Genomic DNA, 23,828 nt, shown 5'->3' on the forward strand with positions numbered 1-23,828 from the left:
TGAAGTAACGAAAGTAAAAATAGATTACTGTCCTAATTAGTGATGATTTTCCATCATGAGTAAGATCTATTATTGAAAACAATGAATTTTACTTTAAAACTTTTCCGTCAAAGACGCTTATTAATTATAATTTCAATAATGATTTCCGAAGTAAAAACACGAAACTATATGCGTGTTGCCTTTAAATCATAATATGAATAATTGAATTTCGCAACAGACAATTCATATTATTTCCCAGGAATGTGTGTAAACATGAGGAAATTATGATTTGCATTGCTTAATGCATAGACCAAGGGCTTATTTTATTTATTTATTTATTTTTAAGATAACACTTCTACTAGTAAGTACTTTTTGGTGAATAAATATTTTATTAAAAGCACTTCTGTGGTCCGTAAATACTTTTAAAATTTTCTGATAAATCTGCAACGTTTTCTGTCACAGACTTTTATGCAATCGCAAAACACCCAAATTTACATGACAGAAGAAAGAAGGATGAAGTCGAAAGAAACAGTGACCTGTGAGTTTCCTGGCACACTGATAAAATGACAAATGGGCCCTCAGTAACAGGCCATCAGTATTGTCATATGGGCCCATTCTTAACCTTACGTAACCCAGAGCAAGGGCCCAGCTTGCATGAAGTTACTCGTTAATTGTCAACTCGTAAGCACTAATCACCACAACGCCCGACATAATGTTTGATTGAAATTGGAAAGCAACATCTCATCTTCTCATACACTTTTGACCTATCAAATAAAAAAAAAGCTAATTAATTAATATGTGATATGACACTGAAAAATGAGACAGTGTAACTCTGACATAAAAAAAACGTTATGGTTTTTAATTCTAATACAAGCAATCCTAAGATTGATTTAACATATAGGGTTGAATTTAGTTGCGAGGGGGCTAGGTTTCATTTAATGTAGTTACATCATCTATGCGAAATGCTTACATTCTTTAGTTTCATTGATTATTAATGCGTGACCACTGATGGGTCAATTTGTAAAAAAAAAAAAATGGAATCATTGAAAGGAGACTACACTTTGGCATTTCTCTTCTATTCATGCTAGCTAAGATGCAAATTACGACAGAATAACCACAAGCAATATAAATATGAGACCGCATTAGAAAAAAGAGGAAACGATAAAACTACATTTTTTTTTACTTTTCACACACTCTTGTTAATTTAGTTATTTAATTATGTTCGATGAATCAGACTTTAGGTATGAAGCGAAATAGAATATGTGAAAGTCAGGCTTTAGGTATGGATGGTTGCAAACAAAGGAGAAAAATGATGATGATGAGAATGATGCACTACAAGGAAAAGCAGAAAAAGAAAAGCATATATAGTGAAGTAAGAACAAAGGGAAATCGAATCCAAGGAAAGAAAAAACTCAATTACTTTGGCAGGCAATAGAAATTGAAAGTGTGGGGGATAGGGAGGTGGACTAAAGCTGTTTTGACTTTTGTGCCCCATCAGAAAATTTTCAATATGTAGAAATCACGGCTCGGTATATCAAGTGATTGAAATTTTTATTTTTTAAATATCTAACCATTTATCTTATGATACTTAGGATACTGGATTTTCAACTCACTGAAAAATCTCTCCCTGCAAAGGGTGAGAGAGAGTGAGTGGGTCATGTTATTAAATTAAATCACTAATCATATGCTACATTTTTCTTCTCACTTCTTCTTCCTTCCTTATAGTTATATTCTCCCCAATCCCATTCCTACCCCATTCAAAAAATTCTTTCGTACGAACAAAGCAAAGGCATGAAATTCCCATTCCCATTCCCACAAAAGATGAAACTATTATATTATATCCTCACCTCAAACACCAGAAAGAGGACCTCCCACCTATGAATATAATTTTATGAACTTTTGAAGGCTGTGAGTTTTATTTATATATTTAACTTATTTTGGTTGAACGATAACAATAATAAGTTAGATAGTTAATTGTCAGACAAAAAATGAAGATAAAACCTTCACCATGCATATATGATATATATGATTACTTTCTGACATAGAGGTTAAAATTGCAAATAATATGTGGAAAACATTATTTGCAATTTTTATTTATTTTTAATAACATGGAAGAGTCGCTTAGTACTACGGTCTAATGATATTTCTCTTCACTTGTAAGTGAGAGGTTTAATGTTCGATTTTCGTCAAAGACGGATTTAAACCACATTATTTCTAGTTTATTGTGAAGCTAAGTCCATCCCGTTTCTTTTAACATAGAGAATATTGCTTGGAGCTGTTCTTAGGGACGACACAGGGAACTTCTTGGCTGCAAGGTGTGGCAGTTTTCAAGACTGTTTTTCCCCTCTGCAGGCGGAGGCTGTAGCCGTATGGGAGAGCTTGGTTTGGGCAGGAAATAGGGGCTTCCAAAACTTTCAATGTGAGGGCGACTAACTTTAGATTGTTCAAGCTTCCAGGAATCCCTCCATTGACTTATCTGAAATTGGACAAGTTATGGAGGACATCAAGGAGCTGTTGTCAACAATCACCAGAGGTATTTTAACCCACACCCACCGCCAAGCAAACATCACAGCACACAGACTCGCTCGGTGGGGTTTCTCGATGAGCAATGCCTATAAATGGGATGATCAACCCCCAACCTTAATTTCAGATTTACTTATTGAAGAGAGTGTGATGCCTTAAATGGCCTTGTAGCACACTATGTAACGACTCTTATCAATGAATCTACTATTGTTTCTTAAAAAATAAATAAATAAAAATATATTGCTTGTCTGAAAAAAAAAAAAAAAACATGGAGGAGTGCTTCTGAATGAATTATGATTCGGACTGTTGACCAAAAAAAAAAAAAAAGAATTATGATTGGGATTACTACGGAGTTTCAATGCATACGTACGTCCACGGTGCATGTGCGTTGTTGGCATGTTGCTGCTTAAAGAAACACAATTAAGATGTTCTCCGTATTACCGTGTCTGCCTCGGTTTACACGACTTTTTACGCTATTTATTAATTTATTTTTTGCTTTAAATACGTAAAATACGCGATGCTTCCAATATTCATGCGTGCGTAGTGTGTATATGGCATGTAAAGAATACATTTCTGATTCTTTTACTTGGAACTAGCAAGAGCCATTTGCTGGGCAAAATTATTTCCCTTTAAATTAGAATATTAATTCCTCACTTTGGGAAACGCTTTGACTACTTCAACGAAACAAAACAATATAAATTAGAGTATTAAATCAGTGTTTAAAATATTGATAGAAGTGAAAATATGGATATGTAAATATTGATATCGGTTATTTTCGATCGTAATTATAAAAATTTATAATGAGGATGAGTATATCAACTCATTCAGATTTAGTCGAAATTAAATAAAATTTTCCCAAAAAAAGTTAAAAATTCGAAATCTGTAATGAATTTGGACAAAATTTTTATAGTCAATTGGTAAATATCGTCGATAATAATTGATTTTCCTAGATCTTACCGATATAGGGTGAAGTTTGCATTTCACTCTACTTTTCATATCAATCCTTGAATTTTCAGATCTTTTGAAAAAAAAAATGTTCATGATTTCGTGAATATTTTAAACATTGTCATAAATGATTAACGATGCACTTTAGGATCAGATTAAATGACGAAAGAAACTATTATTCGAGTTTAAAAACTAAAGCGCGACTCATATAAGTACACGAAACCATTAAGCGTACAAAATTAACATCTTCTTGTGTATAAATCTGTGTCTGGTATGCAAGGTCAGCATCGCACCAAAATCTGGAAAATCCACGGATATTATTTTATTGGGGGGAACCTTGGCTTGTAGCTGGCAGTGCAAGTTTTTCAGCATACAATAGCTGTAGTACCTGGCACACAAGAAGCATCTTCTTTTTTTCCCACTTTATCATCTTGCATTCACGAGCAATATGTCTTTAAATATGATTGTACACGCTTACCCAAATATATATATGCTTTTACATTTGATTTGTTTAGATGACAGCTAAACCCACCAATCACTTGCTTAAACATACCAATTAGTCCTACTTATGGATGAAGATTTTGAGTACATTCAGTAATTAGCCAGTACAACTGCCCATTAGGGAATTGTCTTGGTCTATTTACTATTTATGTACAGTAAACGTGTTGAAAAAGTAGTTCTTTTTTGTTTTATCAATAAAATAAATTTTTTTTTTTTTGGTTCTTGATATTGTTATTTTAGGCTTTGAGTTATATAAATCCGGAATGTAGTTAGTTGAAGAGAAATGCCCTATTTACTGGGGTGATCCAATGCAATTCATGCTCCTTGTTATTAGGTTTACACTAAGCAACTAAATACAATGGGTTCACCGATACATAGTGTCCCGATTCAACAATGCATGTCATGTGATGAAAAATTTACATATAATAATTTTTTTTTTTTTTTAACAAGATATCACGATAATGATGAATTCATTTCATATAAGTCATTCTTCTACTTCAACTCTGCAATATCTTTATAAACAAAAAAGTTATATAAAATAAACAAGAATCCGACGGATGAGAAGCTGAGTATATCATACACCGATGTATGGTAGAAAATTTATTGCATGTAGCATGCAGGATTCAATTATTAAAATTGTTTGGGGACACGAACAAGGGCATGCAGAAAAGAGTGGTCAAATTGTTGACAAGTGCACCGGCAGACGGGACTTGGCTTCTTCTCCTGCAACCAAAACTGTGCTTGTCTGATTCAAACTAGGGTTTTCTTTGTCAACCTAGCTTATAACCATCCCCCCAATCAAACTAAACTGCTGATTAATTAGTTTCATTAATCTGGACACGGTTGTTAACTTGTTGGTTTCAGTTCATTAGAATTCATCTAATGCATCCATTTTATCTCATATATAATAATTCCACTCAATGTAATTCATAAATTATATGATTAAATATCAAATAAAAAGATTAAGTTCACAGTAAACTATACCTAATTAATTTTAGAGACTCAAAGTCAAGCCCTTTCAGTCTGCAATTTATTTACTTTGGTAGTTCGGATTGGGACGTATAATATATTATATATATATAAAAAAAACAACTTGGTAGTAAATGATGAACACATAGTTTGTGTGTAAAATATAAACATAAAATTGACTGGTTCAAATGTATCCATGACCACTTTAGAATTTTATAAAGTTTATGTCTTAATCCATATTAAAATAAATAAAAAAGAATTATATAAAATTTTAGTACGTTATGGTATTGTATTTTTCTCTGTCGAAAAAAAAAATAATTCACAAAACGTATACGTTGACCATTGAGCCAAAAAGGCAAATCCCCGATGAACGCCAACATTCCATCACAATTGTCCACGAGATAGAAGGAAAATACCAAATCTATAACTTAACAACAAAACGAAAGTCGAAAGTAATAAAACTACTGCAAATAAAAACCGCACAAACAGCTGAAAAATTTATTGTAATCAAAGTTAAGCTGAATCTCTGTCTTAGTCTAAATATCAAAAATATTACCCTAAAACAATGCTAACATCAATCTCGTCGCATTTAATGGATAATCTTTAACTTAATCTTGGGTTTTGTCGTTTTAATAATTTGTGATGTTGGGATGATGTTTTGTTTAGTAGTAGGTTTTGGAGCGGGGTTTAGTTTCGGTATTATAGACCGTCGTCATTAGAACCTAACTAATAATTAAGGCTGCCGACGCTGTCCGTTTCGGCGATTAAGTCCTAATAACCCAGGTCGCTTTCTTTCAACATGTGTCATCTGGAGCTATCTGAGATAGAGATTTTTCAGTGTGATCGTCACACAAGATGGTATACCATATATTTTTATATAAATTGTGGGTTATGTGGGTTAAAAAGTTAATAATTGAAAAATTAAAATTTTCCACTACTTCTATAAAAACATGTGGTGTACCATCCGTATTCCTGTCACAACTAAAAAGGTAAGAAGTCGGTGGTCCCCACCAGATAAAAGGCCTGAAGATTGTCTATGACAACGGGAGGCTGAAACGTGTTCTGCGTAGGGACCACGTGTCTTTTTCCACCTCGTTTTCCTTGGATGCTGCTCTCCTCTCTCCTCCTGTGCTCCACTATTCGACTGTAGACAGACGCTCTCTGCCTCTTTTATGGGCCCTATCTTCTACGCGCTTCTAATGTGCGTGTGGATCCGCTCGCTCAATTTTGGGGTCTAACCGAAATATATTTGCTCGCCACTTTATTAATTATTGTTGGATGAGTTTGATTTAATATATGTAGCATACAAATTTCAAAAATTTCAAGTAGTATTTATACGATGATGAGCATTATCATCAACTTATGTAGGATAACTACACCACAATAATGATGTCACATGGTAATGTACGATAGCATGTGTAAACTGTGTATGATATCCTAACAAAAAAATGTAATCAGATAGATTTTAGTTACGATATATTCATATTTATTAATCATTTGATAGTGAAAAATGGAGTAGGACTAAGCTCAATATCAAGAAATCAATTATTTCAGAACTATTTTTTTCGTCATCAAAGTCGTTTTCAGTTTTGATTCATAAAAATAATACATAATTTATAGAAAATCAATATTATTTATGTTCTCATTCTTATATAGTTATTAAACAACTCCAATGCGAATCCAATACAAGAAAGGAAGACACGATATTTGTTCAAAAATGGTCTTAGATTCTTAGTATTCATAGGCTATTTGAGCCTAATTGTGCATTTCAGACTTTCAGTTGTAATTAAAAAAAAAGAAAAACAGAGTACAAGGAATCAGTTGTAGTTCTAAATTCTAATTGACGTTCTAGAAATAAATTGCAATAGATAATGCCATTGTAGGATTAGGAATCACAAAGCATTATTTAGTATTCCATGAGACTAAATTAAACTATAAACAAACAAAAAAATTATTAAACGAATTATAAACTATGTGCATTGAACCGAAAACAAATTTGTATATACAAAGAAACCATGGTGCCTATGTTGAGGGATAAAACAAAATAAACATTTAAAAAACAATGGGGTTGTATAACATGTTTAAGATTTACAAGAATTAATAATTTATATTGAGTAGTTACACTAGTGATTTTTTTCATAAAATTACCACATTTGTTGTAATGTGCAAGTGGAAAATGCAAATTAGAGAATAATATCATTGTGGTTAGTTGTTACATGGTTAACCACTAATTAGTTTCTTTAAAATCTTAACATAACAACTTTCGATAAAATTCCTTAGCTATCAATAGGGTGAATTTTGATCGAGTTAATTATGTTTCAAACCTGTAATTAAGTTTAATGAAAAACTTATAGAAGAATATGGGTTCATTTTCTTGGTATATTTCATGAATACTTGCTGTTTAGTTTGAATTGAACTGTCAGATGATCCCAGACCAACTAAAATTAGGTTGACTTTTTAAACAATCTCATCAAACAGTTGTTGAACTATTCATTTCTATCAGAAAAAAAAAAAAAAAAAAAAAAAAAGTGAAACTGTTGATGCTTCATAGTCACCGTTCTGTAGCAGTGACCCCGCAGGCTTTTATTATATAGATAGAATTCGGATCCTAGTCGGATCCGTCAATCCTATTCATTCATAGTACATCGTACAGTTCTAAATTATTTTAAATATTTTTATTTAAAATTAAACATAAATAGTACTTGACTGACCGCACGATGTACAGTAAACGAACATGATTCACGGATCCTTACCAAAAAGATCCGAAGAGAATCCTGTAGGATATAGATAAATATATAAATCAATTGGTTTTCTTGTTATTTTGCAAGTATACAGTACAGATGGGGATTAGGTAACAAATACGTCTGAGAATAACACTGCTTTAGAATCTCTGTTTAACACCGCTTAAGCCTTGCCTAGGTCATTCTTTTGTAGAAGATGATAGCAACATCTTGCACTTTGGATATCCTGCAATTTAATGTCAAAATTTGTCATTTATTATTATGGTATAGTGATATTTCTCTTTACTTGTAAGTGAGAAGTATTTGGTTCGATTATTGCTAAAAATAAATTTGAACCATATTATTCCTACCCTATTGCGAAGCTAAGCCTACCCCTCTTTTTAGTGAAATAATATCATTTCTTTAAAAAAAAATAAAAAAAATAAAAGTCAAAATTCACCTGCCCAAAACTTAAACAGCACAAAACTTTTGATTGTTGTGTCTTTCTTGTTATATATTGCTTTGGTTGGAAGTGTTGTATTATATATGACGACCTTTTTACGAGGTCTATTTGTTGAATCATTGATTGGGGTATAAATCTATCACCAAGCATATGTCTAAGTCATCAAAAAGAGGAAATTACCAACTTTTACATGTTTTTACCTTTGAATGCGTATAATGGTAAAATATGTGGCATGTGCACCAATACATTTATATTGTCCATAAGCTAAAATAATTCGATGTGTTTGGACGAGAGATTTTTAAATACTAAGATTTTGAGGTTAAATAAACTATGGTACACTACAAAAATGTTAAGAAATGTGATGAATGATGAAATGAAGTATATAAGCATTACAAAGTCACTAAACAAAGGAATTGATTTTCACATGATACTATTTTTCTCTTTGCATACCTGTTTGGTTAAAAATTATTAGGCCTTTTAAAGGAAGGGATCTTCATTTTTTTTCTTCATAAAAGAGGGATTAGTTGTGGACTCACTTCACATCAAACTTTAACGATTAAAATCGTCTATTTTGTAAGTCTCTTTTCACATATCATATTTGTAAAAGTTCAATTTAATCCTAAATCATTTACTTATTTAATTGTCACGATGAAATTTCAACATTTCTTAGAACCGCTAGGCCACTTGCTATGATTAGAAATAAAAATAAGTGCAAGAGAAACCAAAAATAATGTATAAAAATCACATTCCTTCCGACAACTACAAATTTTTTGAAGCAGCAATTCAAGTGTAGAAACGCTTCTATTTTTAGTGCATTTTAAAGGTTTATAATCAACGTCTTTGTAGCTTAAATACTTATGAGTAGAAGTGTTTTCTACATAAGCAATTCTGAGTCTTTTGCCATTCTCCTCTTCTATTGAGGGTAAATTCGCCAATTCAACAATCATCTTGGGTCCGATTAATAAATATCGCACATTCTAATTAGATTAAAGAAACAAAATATAAAGGAAAAAAGAAGCATTCCCCAATGCTTATTAATTAATTTTATTTTGTTGTCTTCTCGATTTTTTATTTTCTTTTATTTATTTTTTGAAAAAATTAATAGAAAATTGAAGGTGATGGTTTTTTGGAGGCTTTTTTCCAACGTCTTGCCTTTTAAGTGACACCTATGTCCGAATATTTCACTCTCTTCTCGCACCCACCACACCTCCACCATTTCTTCTTCTTCCTTCCTCTCTCCCTCTCTCTCTCTCTCTCTCCCTCTCCCTCTCTCTCCCCGCTCTTTCACAACCTCTACCTCCGTCGCACTCTCTCTCTAAACCGAAACTCGCCGATTCCGTCTCGGAGTCTAATACTCTCCGTATCGGAGAGCTGCATTTGTTCCGGTAAGCCGATTCTCCATGCATTCTGTCTCCATCGACTTCTTTCAATCTCTGTTCGTCACCGCCATCTACCCGAAGCTTCTCATATAGGAAAGATGAAAATGTTTTAAAAACTAAACAAAAAATAAGAATAATAAATACGGTTTGTGCTGATAATTCGTCTTTATTCTGCTTTCTGGAAACAAACTCTGGTTTTTTATGCCATTTTTTTACTTTATCAAATTAGAAATTTTTGTATCTCTTTCTGTCGGTGAGGTTTTCTGTGCTTGTTTCTACCTATTTTCTGGTTCATCTTTTTGTTTTTATGTTAAATGATTTTCGTTCGTGTTTCCGATTTTTCCATTTATTTCCGTTTCGTAATCTTGAGCTTTTTCAGTGTCAGTGTATTACTGTAGCTCAAGGTATTAATTTGGATTATTTTGTGTTAATTTCGGATTAATCTGTTCAAATCCGTAGGATCTCCAGCTAAATATAGCTCCGTAATCAAGATCTCATCGTTCTCCGTTCTGCATTATTCGGCATGTCGTCTTTTTGTGATTTGCATCTGCATGACTGTTCATCGTAATGATCTCCAAAAATGGAACATCTGATTTTTCTTATCATTATTTGACTTAGATTTTAAGCTGAAATGATTCAAGTTCTGAAGTTTCTTAATTAATTCATTTGGTTTTACTTTTTCTGTCAACTAACAAATAACTACGATTTTGAATCATAATTTCTGCAGCCATTACAGTTTAATATGGACCGACGGAGTTGGCCGTGGAAGAAAAAGGCGTCGGACAAGGCGGCAGCGGAGAAAGCCGCCGCTGCAGCGGACTCGTTTGCTAGCCAGGCACTGGCTGAGCTTGTAAGTTCATTGACATAGTAAATTAATCAGTAACATTTTGCATATTCACTTCATTGACTCAGCATGTAGGCACTTCTCGGTCGATTTTCGTGATGCAGTTTTTAATGAATTCGTCACAGCAATTTATGTTCTAATTGGATGGATTCTTTAGATTTCTTGTGTACTTGTTAATTGTGGCAATGTTTATTCGATAAAAGTTGTGTTAAACGAGTAACAGTAGTCACTTGTGTATGTAAACACGGCCAAAGACGCGAATATTCGGTTGAGTTTGTTATTACTTTTGTTCTGATGAGTACTGTTGCCTGCTTATCTTCTTAGTTTTTTCGGAATTTTGGTGCAACAAATTTAGTAATATTGTTCTTTGTTTGTTTCTTATGCAATCAGGACAAGTACAAAAAACCAAATTACGTGCAAATTTCAGTCGAGCAATATTCGCATCTGACTGGTTTGGAGGATCAAGTGAAGAATTACGAGGGTCAAGTGAAGACATATGAGGATCAAGTCCAGACATTGGAGGATGAAATTAAGGATTTGAATGATAAGCTCTCTGCGGCCGATACAGAGATGACTACTAAAGAGAGCTTGGTTAAACAGCATGCTAAAGTTGCCGAAGAAGCTGTCTCAGGTATGATAATATTGACATTGGTGTAACCTGATTACAGAAAAAATAAAGTTCTTGATTAAGTGCTGATCAAGGATTTCTTGAGTTGACTGCATTTAGTGTATTTAAAATACTTGTTTGCTGCAGGATGGGAAAAGGCTGAAGCAGAGGCTCTGGCATTAAAAAATCATCTAGAATCTGTGACTCTTTTGAAGCTCACAGCTGAAGATCGGGCCTCACATTTGGATGGTGCTCTTAAAGAGTGCATGCGGCAGATACGAAATATGAAGGAAGAACATGAGGAGAAGATACAAGACGTTGTTTTCACCAAAAACAAGCAATGTGACAAAATTAAGCATGAGCTTGAAGCAAAGATAGCTAATTTGGATCAAGAACTCCTAAGGTCTGCTGCTGAAAATGCTGCTATTTCCAGGTCTTTACAAGAGCGTTCAAATATGCTATTCAAGATAAGCGAAGAGAAGTCACAAGCTGAGGCGGAAATTGAGCATTTTAAGGGCAACATTGAGTCTTGTGAAAGGGAAATAAATTCTCTGAAGTATGAACTGCATATAGCCACCAAGGAGCTAGAAATTCGGAATGAAGAAAAGAACATGAGTATGAGGTCTGCTGAAGCAGCCAACAAGCAGCACGTGGAAGGCGTTAAAAAAGTCGCTAAGCTTGAAGCAGAGTGTCAAAGATTACGCGGTCTTGTGCGGAAAAAGTTACCTGGTCCTGCTGCACTTGCGCAAATGAAGCTAGAGGTTGAGAGTTTAGGCCGAGATTATGGAGAAACTCGACTAAAGAAGTCTCCTGTTAAGCCTTCCAGTCCACACATGTCCCCACACATGTCCCCAGTGACTGAGTTTTCTCTTGATAATGCTCAGAAGTTTCAAAAGGAGAATGAATTTCTGACAGAACGTTTATTAGCTATGGAAGAAGAAACAAAGATGCTGAAAGAAGCTTTGGCAAAGCGTAACAGTGAATTGCTGGATTCAAGGAGTATGTGTGCTCAGACAGCCAGCAAACTTCAAACATTAGAAGCACAACTTCAAATCCACAATCTGCAGAAAAGCTCGCCAAAATCTGTTGTCCAGATCACCTCTGGAGTTTCATCAAGCCAGAATGCAAGCAATCCACCAAGCTTGACCTCCCTGTCCGAAGATGGTAATGATGATACCAGAAGCTGTGCTGAGTCTTCGGGCACAACATTGGAAAAGAACAATGCAAAGTCAAACAAATCTGAAAGTCAAAAGGATTTGAATCTTATGGATGACTTTCTGGAGATGGAGAAGTTGGCTTGTTTGCCAAATGACTCAAATGGAGCCGTCTCTGTTGCAGATGGTCCAAATAGGAAGACATCCGAAAGAGAGAGTGATGGTGCTTTAGGAGATGTCACTGCTGACAAAGATATCCCGTCTGAACAGCAGCATGAATTGCCAGGATCCCATCCCGAATCTGATGAAAGCCAGCTGCCACTGGTGAAGCTCCGATCAAGAATCTCAATGCTCTTGGAGTTCTCATCTAAGGAAACTGATTTTGGGAAAGTTATTGAGGATATCAAACACGTAGTCCAGGAAGCACAGGAGAATCTATACCCGCACACTGTAAACTGTGTTTCCGAGGAAGTTGACAGCTCTGATGCCCTATGTGACCGGCAGGCAAATCCTGATGATTCTGGTTTAACCACAGAAAAGGAAATCACTTTGTCCCAGCCAGCCACAGAGACCATCAAAATAATTAGCGAAGATCTGGCATCTGCCATTTCTTTGATCCATGACTTTGTGCTGTTATTGGGCAAAGAAGTGATGGAAGTGCATGACACAGTTCCAGATGGCAATGGATTCAACCAAAAGATTGAAGGATTCTCTGGCACATTTAGTAAAGTTATTCACGGAAACTTAAGTTTGGGTGAATTTGTTCTTGGCCTTTCACATGTTTTATCAAACGCCACTGAACTCAAATTCAACGTTCTAGGCTTCAAGGGTGTTGAATCAGAAACTAACAGTCCTGATTGTATTGACAAGGTAGCATTACCAGAGAATAAGGTAGTTGAGAAGGATTCATCGCAAAGATTTCAAAATGATTGTGTCCACATTTCTAATCATTCTAACCCTGAAGTTCCTGATGATGGAAATCTTGTCTCCGGCTATGAACCAAATGCGGCGCCATGCAAAATCTCACTGGAGGAGTTTGAACAAATGAAATCAGAGAAAGATAACCTGGCAACGGATTTGGCAAGATGTTCTGAAACTCTAGAGATGACAAAGTCTCAATTACAGGAAACTGAGCAGCTTCTTGCTGAAGCTAAATCACAATTTGCTTCTGCTAAAAATTCAAATAGCTTAGCCGAAACGCAGCTGAAATGTATGGCAGAATCATACAGGTCACTAGAGTCACGAGCTCAGGAGTTAGAAACTGAATTGAATCTTCTGCGTGTCAGAACCGATACTCTGGAAAGTGAGCTACAAGAAGAGAAAAGCAACCATCAAGATGCTTTGGCCAGATGCATGGAACTTCAAGATCAGTTGAAAAGGTTAGTGTCAACCTCTGTTCCACTCGGTACTCGGTAGCATCTGTTAGTTGATAGCGAGTGAAAAAACATAATTGCTTTTGAGCATTCAGATCCTTTGGTATCAGGTTTTGAAATTGACTTTAACTTCTACATCTCTTTATCTTTTTCTCCAGCATTGAGCGTTTGGAAGCTGAGACTGAATTCAAGACAAAGCAGGTGATGCTACATTCATTTTCTGGCTTTTAACAATTTGTTAATGTCACAAAACAGTCTGATTCTTTCAATCGTATCAAAAGAAGCATTCATGAGGTTGCCTAACTTATAGAAAATGAAAGGGACAAGAGGGCAACCTCATACTAAATCCTAACTCAACACTGTCTAACTTCTTCGTTTGAACTCGGAATTGAACGTCATTTGCGCCTACGCGCTCGTGGAATTGAGCTCTATGTAACCAACTCGAGGTTGACTCAACTTTTATCAAAATGGTAAAATTATAAATAATCAAAATGTTATTCCAAGCTGAGCTTATATTTTTATTCAAAGCTCAGTTAACAAAATTTTAGAACTAATTGGGTCGAGCTGCTTGCTTTCTTTTGTCTTTTGGCACATTTACGTGCTTAAACGTTTTTTGTGTTGTCAACATTGATCTATCCCGGACCACTAAAACAAATGGATGCCGATAGCTTGAACATTTATATTCTGTGATGATTACAGGACAGGGAGTTGGCAGATGCAGCGGAGAAGCTTGTCGAGTGTCAAGAAACCATATATCTTCTTGGCAAACAATTGAAAGCATTGCACCCTCAAACAGAGGTCATGGGCTCTCCGTACAGTGAGAGGAGTCAACGATTCACTGAGGATGAACCCACTTCCAGTTCCAAGAACTTGCAAGACTCAGAAAAAGGTGAGACGGAAGGCACTTCTTCTGCCAATGTAAACAGGGCAGGCAGCGAGTCTCCCATCAACCTGTATAACTCTGCATGCCCATCGGACGCAGAGGCAGGCATACACTTAAAATCACCAGTCAGTTCCAAAAGTCCGAAACACAGGTCTTCCAAGTCAACTTCCTCATCTACGTCTTCTACCCCAACACCAGAGAAACATCAGCGTGGCTTCAGCAGATTCTTCTCCTCGAAAGGAAAGAACGGTTATTAGGCTTGCAGCTCAAGAGCCTGAATCACATTTTCTGGTTGGAAATACCGTTGAAAGTAATAATTGGAAGAAGCACCGAAGACAGAGACCTCCTTCATTCGCGCTATAAACGCCATTTCCTGGGAATTCCTGGATGTGAAGATATAATCTGACGAGGGGAGATACTTGTGAAGGTAGATGTAATTTTGTAACTAATGGTTGTATATGATATCATCCCATATCTGTTTATTTGTTTTTTCTTCTCTCGCACTCTGCGTATGTATTTTCGGGTTAATTGGAACAATGACATAGTTTATGAACTGTTTCGAAGAATTTGAATACAAATGTATGTCACAGTTTTTATATGATTTATCATTCGTTTCGGCAGAAGAACACCGGATTTCATAAGCTCTGCCGGTCGGATTTGACAATTTGCTCCCAGTTTGTTACTACGGGCTTTGTATCCAGTCGGGCCTGTCCAAGTCCAACTGTATTTAAATTTGTAAATATATACTATGGGTTCTTTACTTAACCCACTGGACCAAATATCCAATGCAGTTTTGCACAAATAATTAATAAGCGAAGAGAGTTTCAAATTTGGATGCATAGGGAAAGACACTGCGCTTACCAGCTTGGTTAAGATCGTTTATACATGTTAAGAGCATTTAGGCCCATGAGATCCCATGTTTGATTTTGTGTTCCCCTATGACTTTTGGAATCTTTGGATACCAAAAAAGTAACCGAAAACTATACATATTTGAGGCATGCCTTAAATAAGTTTACTTGAGAGGGATACTCTTTTACGACCTAGTATGCATTATATTTCAATATTCATAGCTTTCTAGTTATTAGGTTTCTCTCAAAGGATGTACTTACAAAAATTATTTATATACGAAACTACTTAGCCACTTAATTACAGCAAAATCTCTATATAGTCATAATGTTGGGATTAAACCGATTTAATAACATTAGATAGGTTATTACTTAATAGAGGTGTGCTTAAAAAATACTACTTTTTGACTTTATCCTTAATGAAAGGTGTATGGATACAAATAGCGGAGCATGCAAAATTTCAAGATGTAACTTTAGAATCAGATTTTTTTTTTTTTTTTTATGACTATAAGGAGGTTATTCCTTTATAGAATATTACTATATAGAGATTTTACTGTAAATAATTGTTATTTTACAGTTTTTATTGAAATATCATGTTTGTTTATTTTTGCGGGTTGCGTTTTGGGTAAACAATGAGAACTTAATCTAATACTCTATACCGCGTTTGATTCATCTAATGGTCTTTTTTAAAGTGTTTCTCACGTGTCTTCATATTAAGATTTTAGGTGGGAATCACCGTATAATCAAACACTATCTTAATGATTAAGAATTTGAGTGAATTTTAGCAAAATAATCTCTTTATGATGTACTAAAAAAAATATAGTTGAAATTTCAAAACGGGCCACACAACGTAGCTGAGGGATCCTAAGTAGAATCCTAATGCATTTTTTGGTCAATAATCTTAATGGATTTTACACGATCCCTTCATTTCGCATATCTTATGGAGGAATTAATCACTTCTTTTTTTTTTTTTTTCTGAATTTTGCAGGCAACAGAGAGTTGCGGAGGTTCCTACAGGGCAGTGGATATACCCGTACGGGCCGTGCGAAAGTGCCAAGCCTGAGTGCAACACTTACGGCGGCGAACATATTAGTCGTAGATCAGCTTATTTTCTGCTTTTGTAGAACCGTTAACAAAATGAATTACGCCTACAAACGCAGTGGAAATTGAAACACTATTTTCCAGCAGCAGTTAATATCAGCTTATCTTCTGGTTTTCGAATATTCGAGATTTGAAATTTCGCTTAAATTAAGGCTAAAGTTTGGGCTTCGATCAGGTTTCGGATTCGTTAGGGCAGACGTAGTCAAACCTTTGGTTAGGTTTCGGATTCGTTAGGACAGACGTAGTCAAACCTTTGGTTTCTTGCACGACATTCTGTGTACAAGTCATGCACAAAACATTTTTATCTGTTAATTAATATCATAATTTACAGATTTTTACATTTAATTTATATATACAAAGTCAATTAACGCTGTAAAAAAGATTAATTACTGTCTTAGTTTTAACATGGCTGTTAGTTGTCCATAAAAGATGAAGATCGGTCCATGCATGCATGCTGCGTAGATATGTCTGCAGGTTTTCAAAATTGTTTTGAATTTTGTTTCATAAAAAAGGATCTTGTAAATAAACCTGTTGTAACTGGGTTGAACTTAAATCTGGTTAGTTTTTCCTTCGCCTTCGTGCTGGACTCCTTAAAAGTTCAAATGAGTGGGATTGAAACAGTTGGTTGCTGGATAGCTGGAAAAGTTGAAGATGAATATACGTTCTATAGGAATTGAAAGAAATGTGGTAGCCCACGGTTTGCTAGAAACATAGAAATCTAATATATCCATCTACCAAGTTGAAAATCCAACATGCCTACCCTACAACGTTGCCCACCTCCCAACATGCATGGCTCTCCTGGTCCATCACCCAACTCATCTCTCACTCTCCAACCCTCCAAAGAGGGAAAGAATCAAACTAATTTACAAACGCATTATAGTCAATGGCCTTTAAATCCATCCAAAGTGCATTTGGTAGAGTCTTAAGCCTTTGACCCTATCAAAATTTCAGAAGGACGGGATATCGGTTTATTACTAATAACACCGAACAAAAAGCCTTAGTATATTTAGGAGTGAAATCATTTTTATTAGTTCTAATGTTTTTTGTGAGATAACTGATGTGAGACTTTTTGCGAGACAAGATTCTAGGTAGAGATGCCCTTAAACTACATCATTTCATAGAACACTTTTTTCTTAAGTATAAAACCTCATGTATTTTGATTTTACTAGACACCACACTGGTCACTCCAACTTCGATCCATCCAAAGTACAATTTCGTTGAGTCTGGACTCATTGAGATGAAATAATATCATGCATCGATCATGCATGTACGTACTTGTTCTTCTCTCTACTTTTTCGTGTTGACATTTTTATTGTCAAATCAAGATTTCAAAGAGGTTGAGTTTGCATCCACTTTCTCCTTTTCCTTTTATGAGGTGAAAAACACTATTAGAAAGTGAACTTAAGTCTTTTCCTTTAAGTAGATTCAATCGAAATTTATTGCCCTTTTCCTGACACCAAAATTTTTAATTTTATTTTAGCCAGACGTTTCTTTCAAGCCATCTTAGAAAAATCAAAACTTCATGATTTAGAGGAATCAAGACTGAAAAAAATCGAGTGAATAATCTCCAAATTAAAGGAAGTTCGATACATAGAGATTATAGACATATTATCTGAGAATTAATCTTTCGTCTTTGTATACATATAATTTCTCTAATCTTACTATAGCACATGTGATTTTTTGTCCCTTTTTCAAACGAGTGGTCCCTAAAGTTCTTAGTTTTGAGGTCTCAATCCAAATTCTCTTGGCTTTATTACAAAATTAATTAATTAATTAATTAAACCCGTCATTTTATCAAAATCGGTGAGAACATGCATGTGTTGGATAAGTCAAGATTATCGTACAATAAACCTCTCACGTGTCATCTTGTGTTTTCACTTTTCGCATAGTATTAACTATTACGTGATTGAATTCTGACGTCATAGTTGTATGTAAAATCTTTTCATCTAAATAAAGCATAAAAAACTTCATACATCCTCATACTTCATCCTTTGGTATAAAGATATAACAAAAATAAGTTCTCAAACAAAAAAAAAAAAAAAAAAGATATAACAGAAATAAATAAATATATTCCTTAATAAGTAGGGAGTTGATACATGAACACGCATAGAATCACAGATCCACCAATTCTATTATATATGTCGAGACATAATCGATGAAATTCAGTTTAAGCTTTTCATGCGAGCGGTAACTTTTAAACTAATTAATAAAATTATATATATTACATAGTTTGTAATTAATCGGATACAGGAGAAAGCTTTATTAGCATGATTCAGTGAATAGAGGTATTTGTTATTTTATATTGTATTTCATGGTTTTTCCAAGTAAACGGTCTACTTCTCAAAAGACTCCTCCACTCCTGCCACTAGCCCAACTAGCCATGTTATCTTCTATGATCTTCATAGGGTTACCATATATTAGATAGATCTACGAGTTAGGATCAAGAGATACTTATTTTATTTATACTCATTTTGTAATGCCAATTTTATATTTTTTTAAGAATCCGAACAGTTTATATTTTAAGTCATCATTCTTACGTTATCGTGGTAAAATATTAGACAAATTCAAAATCACGAAGACATTAATTTTTAGTGAAGAACATGGATAAGTTTTTAAATCAACACTAAAATGACTGTCTTTTAATCCAACGACCAGTTGATATCGGATTTCAATGATTTTTTTGTAAACATGACTTTTGAGAGAGGACTAAAAAATAACAGTTTAGATTATTAAAATACATTAGGATATGTACCCTACAAAATGACGGTTAAAAAGTGTGTTCCCCGTCGTATTCCATATAGATAGGGATATTTCAAACTTCTGTCAATTAAACTGTAAATTCATGAGCTCCAAAGTCAAAGATTTAAGCAGATCTTGGGGCCTGCCTTAGGGTTTTCTAATCTATATCAACTTAAATTACTTAAACCAAATAATTAAATCTTTACGAGCCTTTTTGGGGGTTTGTTTGTTGCACTTTTGATAACTAAAAGACCCATGAAGTGTGGTCCGATCCAAACCAAATGAAAGGTATAAAGAAAGGAAAAATGAAGAAGAAAAGGAGAGAATTTTTTAAGGAATGGGCATTTATTGTTATATATACTATGAATTTCGTTGTACAATTTTGTCCTTGTATGTCAATACCTTTCTTGAAGAAAAGCTCATAGCAGTTTGATCTCCTAGTTAGTCTGACCACTTTCTCATGATCAAATCCCATATGTTTGAGTATTCCTCAAAAACCCTAACCAGCCATGTCGTCACATCACTCGAATAATGAAGTTTTCCCTCATTTCCTTGATCGCTATCAAATGTTTTCCCTAATCTTTTTTCATTTTCAATCGTATTAGTATATCCCATAATTTCTTTGATCCAAGAACCTATGAAATTAAGAGTATTCCTGTAACGACTATTATTATCATTGTTAAAAAAAATTAGTTAAAAAACAATCAAGGCATTTTACAAGAAGAAAGCCAACTTTTTTTAGGTTTCAAGTTGAAACTTTCAACTAGAAAAAAGTGAGTTTTGTTCAAGAGAAATGCTAAGGATGATCTATCAAACGTGGGACTCTTATAAGCTCTCTGTCACCTTATATTTTTTGCACAATATTCTATAATATTGACACATAAATTGACGTTAAACCATGATATGTCAAAAAGTCCGTGAAGAGTCACTCTTTAAGAGAGTTCCCTTAACATCTCTCTTTGTTCAAAGGGCACAAAAAGTCCAAACATCGACTATGCTTTCTCACATGTATGGTACTATTTGAGTACACTACAATATCTTGAATTTACCGTTCTAAACTAAAGAAATCCGCATTAAAGCTGCAATCCTGAGACACCGTTACTGTAATATTTTGTGTCATGTAAATTCTTATCTGCCAACACATGAAATGAAAAGAAGAAGCTTATCTAAAGATGTTGATGGTGATGGCGAGTGGTGGAAATGATGAAAAATATCATATCCTTGTTTAAATTTCCTGGTCCAAGCTCCAACAACAGTTTGCTATAAAATCAAAGCTTATTTGAGAATGCCAATTGGGTCTGAAATCTTAACCGTCCAATTTGTGGGTCTGCAATTTATATTTTATAGGGTTCATGATTACAACTAATCGACCGAATTCTTAATATTCTAAGTTAAAAGAAGCTCACCCCCACAACAAAGAATTTCAGGTAAATGAAAAAGTTTATGAACGAGTTGTTATTGGCCAGTAAGAAGAAATGAGTGATTATATTCAACGAGTCAAATATTTCTTGGGAACAATTGAGTAGTTGAGTTACTACAAGCACGCAAAAATTGTTTACGCACAATTGATGAGTTGTGATTTGTTTGTAAAAAATAAAAAAAATAAAATGTGTTCTTACATTCGAGGAGACAAATATTTTTTTTGTTTTGTTTTTATTTTTGTAAATTTTGTTTAGAAAATGAGTATGCTCAAAATTTGTATTCAGATGACTTGAAAGTTGCTTGCAAAATATTTGTAAACAGATGTTCTATGTACATGTGTTGTCCCATAAGAAATTTTCAATGGAGTAGGAAAGTAGGCAAAGGGATGATCACATCCGTTTGGATGAGTTACAGAGGCAAAAACATGCACTAATGGTGTAATCGATTGGATGAGTCATGTAGGCAAAAACTTGCCACGTTTGCACAATTTTGCCTCTTTTATTTGACTAGACAATTAAAGATGCTTTATCTACCTGTGTTGTTTGATAAGAAATTTTATATGAAGTAGGCAAATGGACGATCGCATCCGTTTGGATGAGTTACAGAGGCAAAAACATGTACCAATGGTGTAGTCAATTGGATGCGTTTGCACAATTTTGCCTATTTTATTTGACTAGACAATTAAAGATGCTCTATGTACCTGTGTTGCTTGATAAGAAATTTTATATGAAGTAGGCAAATGGAGGGTCGCATCCTTTTGGATGAGTTACAGAGGCAAAAACATCCACCAATGGTGTAGTCGATTGGATGAGTCATGTAGGCAAAAACTTGCCATGTTTGCACAACTTTGTCTATTTTATTTGACTAGACCATTGAAGATGTTTTATGTACCTGTGTTGTCCGATAAGAAACTTTCAATGGAGTAGGCAAATGGACGATCACATCCGTTTGGATGAGTTACAGAGGCAAAAACATGCCCCAATGGTGCAGTCGATTGGATGAGTCATGTAGGCAAAAACTTGCCACGTTTGCACAATTTTGCCTATTTTATTTGACTAGACCATTGAAGATGCTCTATATACCTGTGTTGTTCGATAAGAAATTTTCTATGGAGTAGGCAAATGGACGATCACATCCGTTTGGATGAGTTACAAACGCAAAAACATGCCCCAATGGTATTATCGATTGGATGAGTCGTGTAGGCAAAAACTTGCCACGTTTGCACAATTTAGCCTTTTTTTTTTAGCTAGACCATTGAAGATGCTCTAAGAAACAGTGTTGCTAACTTGATATCAACAGTTTAACTGATAAAACTGTTTTAAGTTAAGCAAAGGCAGACAGAGCAGCACAAAGTATGCAAAGTACATGCACGCGCACCAGACAAAAACCCAGAAACCAAGAGCAGGGGAAACAAGAAAAAAGGTAACAACCTCAAATTTAATATTAATATTAAAATATTTGATTTTGGTGTACAACCACCGCACCGCCACCGTGAGTAAAGTCTCACACTTTGTCAGATTTACAATACCCGGATGACAGTATCTGCATGGGTTTAATTTCTCGGATTTAATCTTGGGTCAGAGTCAAATTTGTTAAAAAACAACCCAAAAAAAAGGAAAAAAAAAAAAAAGTAAAGGAGAAAACTTGAAAAAACAGAGAAGCAGTTCAGCAGCTTCGTCTTGCTTATTTTTCAGCCATTTTCTCCAAAAAATCCAGACTTCTTCACCGCAGCATGGAAGTTAATGTCTGAAAAGCGACTTCTTCGCAAGGAATCGTGAGACCCATGTCATGATCGAAGCCGAATTCTTCCTCTGCTTGATGTAGCAGGCTCTGGAACTCGGGCCGGGTCAGGAAGGAGATCGGTACGATGTATCTGCTTCTGTTTTCTCCGACATAGACGACGAAATGACCTTTTGGGACATCGAGAGGGAGGCCCTGTTCGTCGTAGTGTTGCTGCTTTTTTCCCAAGCTGGAGCACCTCTTGAGAATCTGCTTCAGAACGGCTGTTTGCGGAAGCAGGTTTGATTTTCTGATGGCCATTTTGCAGTTGTTCGCTATGTGTTTGATGAAATGCTTCAGAGGGAGAATTTTTTTTTTGGTTTCCCCGGGGGGGGGGGGGGAGGGGAAGGTGTTGTGGGGAGTCCTGAGTGAAAGGGGGAGGAGGGTTAATGAATTGTGTGAAAGCGGTGAGGGCAAGTGCAGGGGTATTTATGGTGAGACGCTGAGAGATTAGGGGCCAGAGAGAGAAGAGTCATGTGGGGTTGTAGGGACAATTGGAGAAAAGAGAGAGAGAGAGGGTTGCTTTGGGGGGCCTGTAGTGATTGGTGAGCTCAAAGGACATGGAGGGAGCCAACCCCATTGGGTTTACATGCCACTGTTGCCCTCCAAAAGACAACTTGGTCCCTCTCTCCCCCTTGCAATTTCATCTCATTCTCTCCAATGAGAAACACCACCAATTTTCTACTGCTCATTTATACTTACTTTTTACTTTTTAGTGGTATTTGATTCAGATTTTACCCATGCAAACATAGTCCGGCAATGAAACAGATGTAACAGATTGTTTAAGTATTACATCTGATATTAATAATGTGTCGATATCATTATCATCAACAAAATGTATCAATGTGTTATCAATGCATTTTTAATAATATCGACACAGTTTTTGTCTCCATTGGTGTACATCCACTTTGAGAAACATCCCACCAATTTCCTAGTGCTAGTTTCTTTTGTACTTATTTACTTTATTTGTAGTGTTTGATTCAGATTTTGTACAAAGCATAAAAAGGAAATAGTGAAATTTCTGGAAATAATATTGACTATAAAATAAAATGTAATGCAATGTCCAGTGTACATTACTACTATTAGCGTAGGCTAGCTCCAGGGGTAAGCTACCAAAAAAACTGTTTGCAATTTTCATGGCCTCTCTTTTTAAACGACCATGGTCTGTTTGGAATGCTATTTATTTCAAGGACCTCGACAATCGACATAGTTTGATCGCAGTTAGCCAGTTACAAAGGACGGCTCGGCCCACGAACAATTCTTCGAGTCAATTGCTACAGTGAAAATACCAGGGTTTTATAAGTGTATGTGGGTGTGTGTATAGCTATTTACCATGGAATCATTTATTTTATGTTATATCAATAGTCCGTATAATCCATACATGCATGTGCTGAGACGTACGTACGACGCAGTTTTTGCTGTAAGCTGTGGGGTGAGGGGCTGGTTCATCTTAAATGCTTGCTGGGTTTATCATTTGTCGTGTTTTCATTCTATAAAATCATTGGCAGATGAGTTTGCAGTTTTTCACATGCACAACCACTTTTGCTTGCAGCATTTTGAACGGCTAATGAGACCCCCCAGCCCCCCAGCTTCCCCACCCCC

General features: G+C 35.2%; 2 protein-coding genes across 2 annotated transcripts; one reads left to right on the forward strand and one right to left on the reverse strand.

Moving 5' to 3' along the window:
• The first annotated feature begins 9,129 nt into the window (after positions 1 to 9,129).
• Positions 9,130 to 14,941, forward strand: LOC137713280 (filament-like plant protein 4). Its single transcript, XM_068452572.2, has 6 exons — positions 9,130 to 9,485; positions 10,207 to 10,329; positions 10,714 to 10,954; positions 11,078 to 13,463; positions 13,616 to 13,658; positions 14,157 to 14,941. Exons 2-6 carry the CDS (start codon positions 10,222 to 10,224, stop codon positions 14,595 to 14,597), a joined length of 3,219 nt encoding a protein of 1,072 aa, XP_068308673.1. The 5' UTR covers positions 9,130 to 9,485; positions 10,207 to 10,221; the 3' UTR covers positions 14,598 to 14,941.
• Positions 14,942 to 21,872: 6,931 nt separating this feature from the next.
• Positions 21,873 to 22,774, reverse strand: LOC137714467 (protein SMALL AUXIN UP-REGULATED RNA 51). Its single transcript, XM_068453679.2, has one exon. The coding sequence runs from the start codon at positions 22,485 to 22,487 to the stop codon at positions 22,170 to 22,172; it is 318 nt and encodes a 105-aa protein (XP_068309780.1). The 5' UTR covers positions 22,488 to 22,774; the 3' UTR covers positions 21,873 to 22,169.
• Positions 22,775 to 23,828: the final 1,054 nt, after the last annotated feature.

The sequence above is a fragment of the Pyrus communis genome, chromosome 15 (assembly GCF_041283825.1).
Source record: "Pyrus communis isolate YQ-2024b chromosome 15, ASM4128382v1, whole genome shotgun sequence".
Classification (NCBI taxonomy): domain Eukaryota; kingdom Viridiplantae; phylum Streptophyta; class Magnoliopsida; order Rosales; family Rosaceae; genus Pyrus; species Pyrus communis.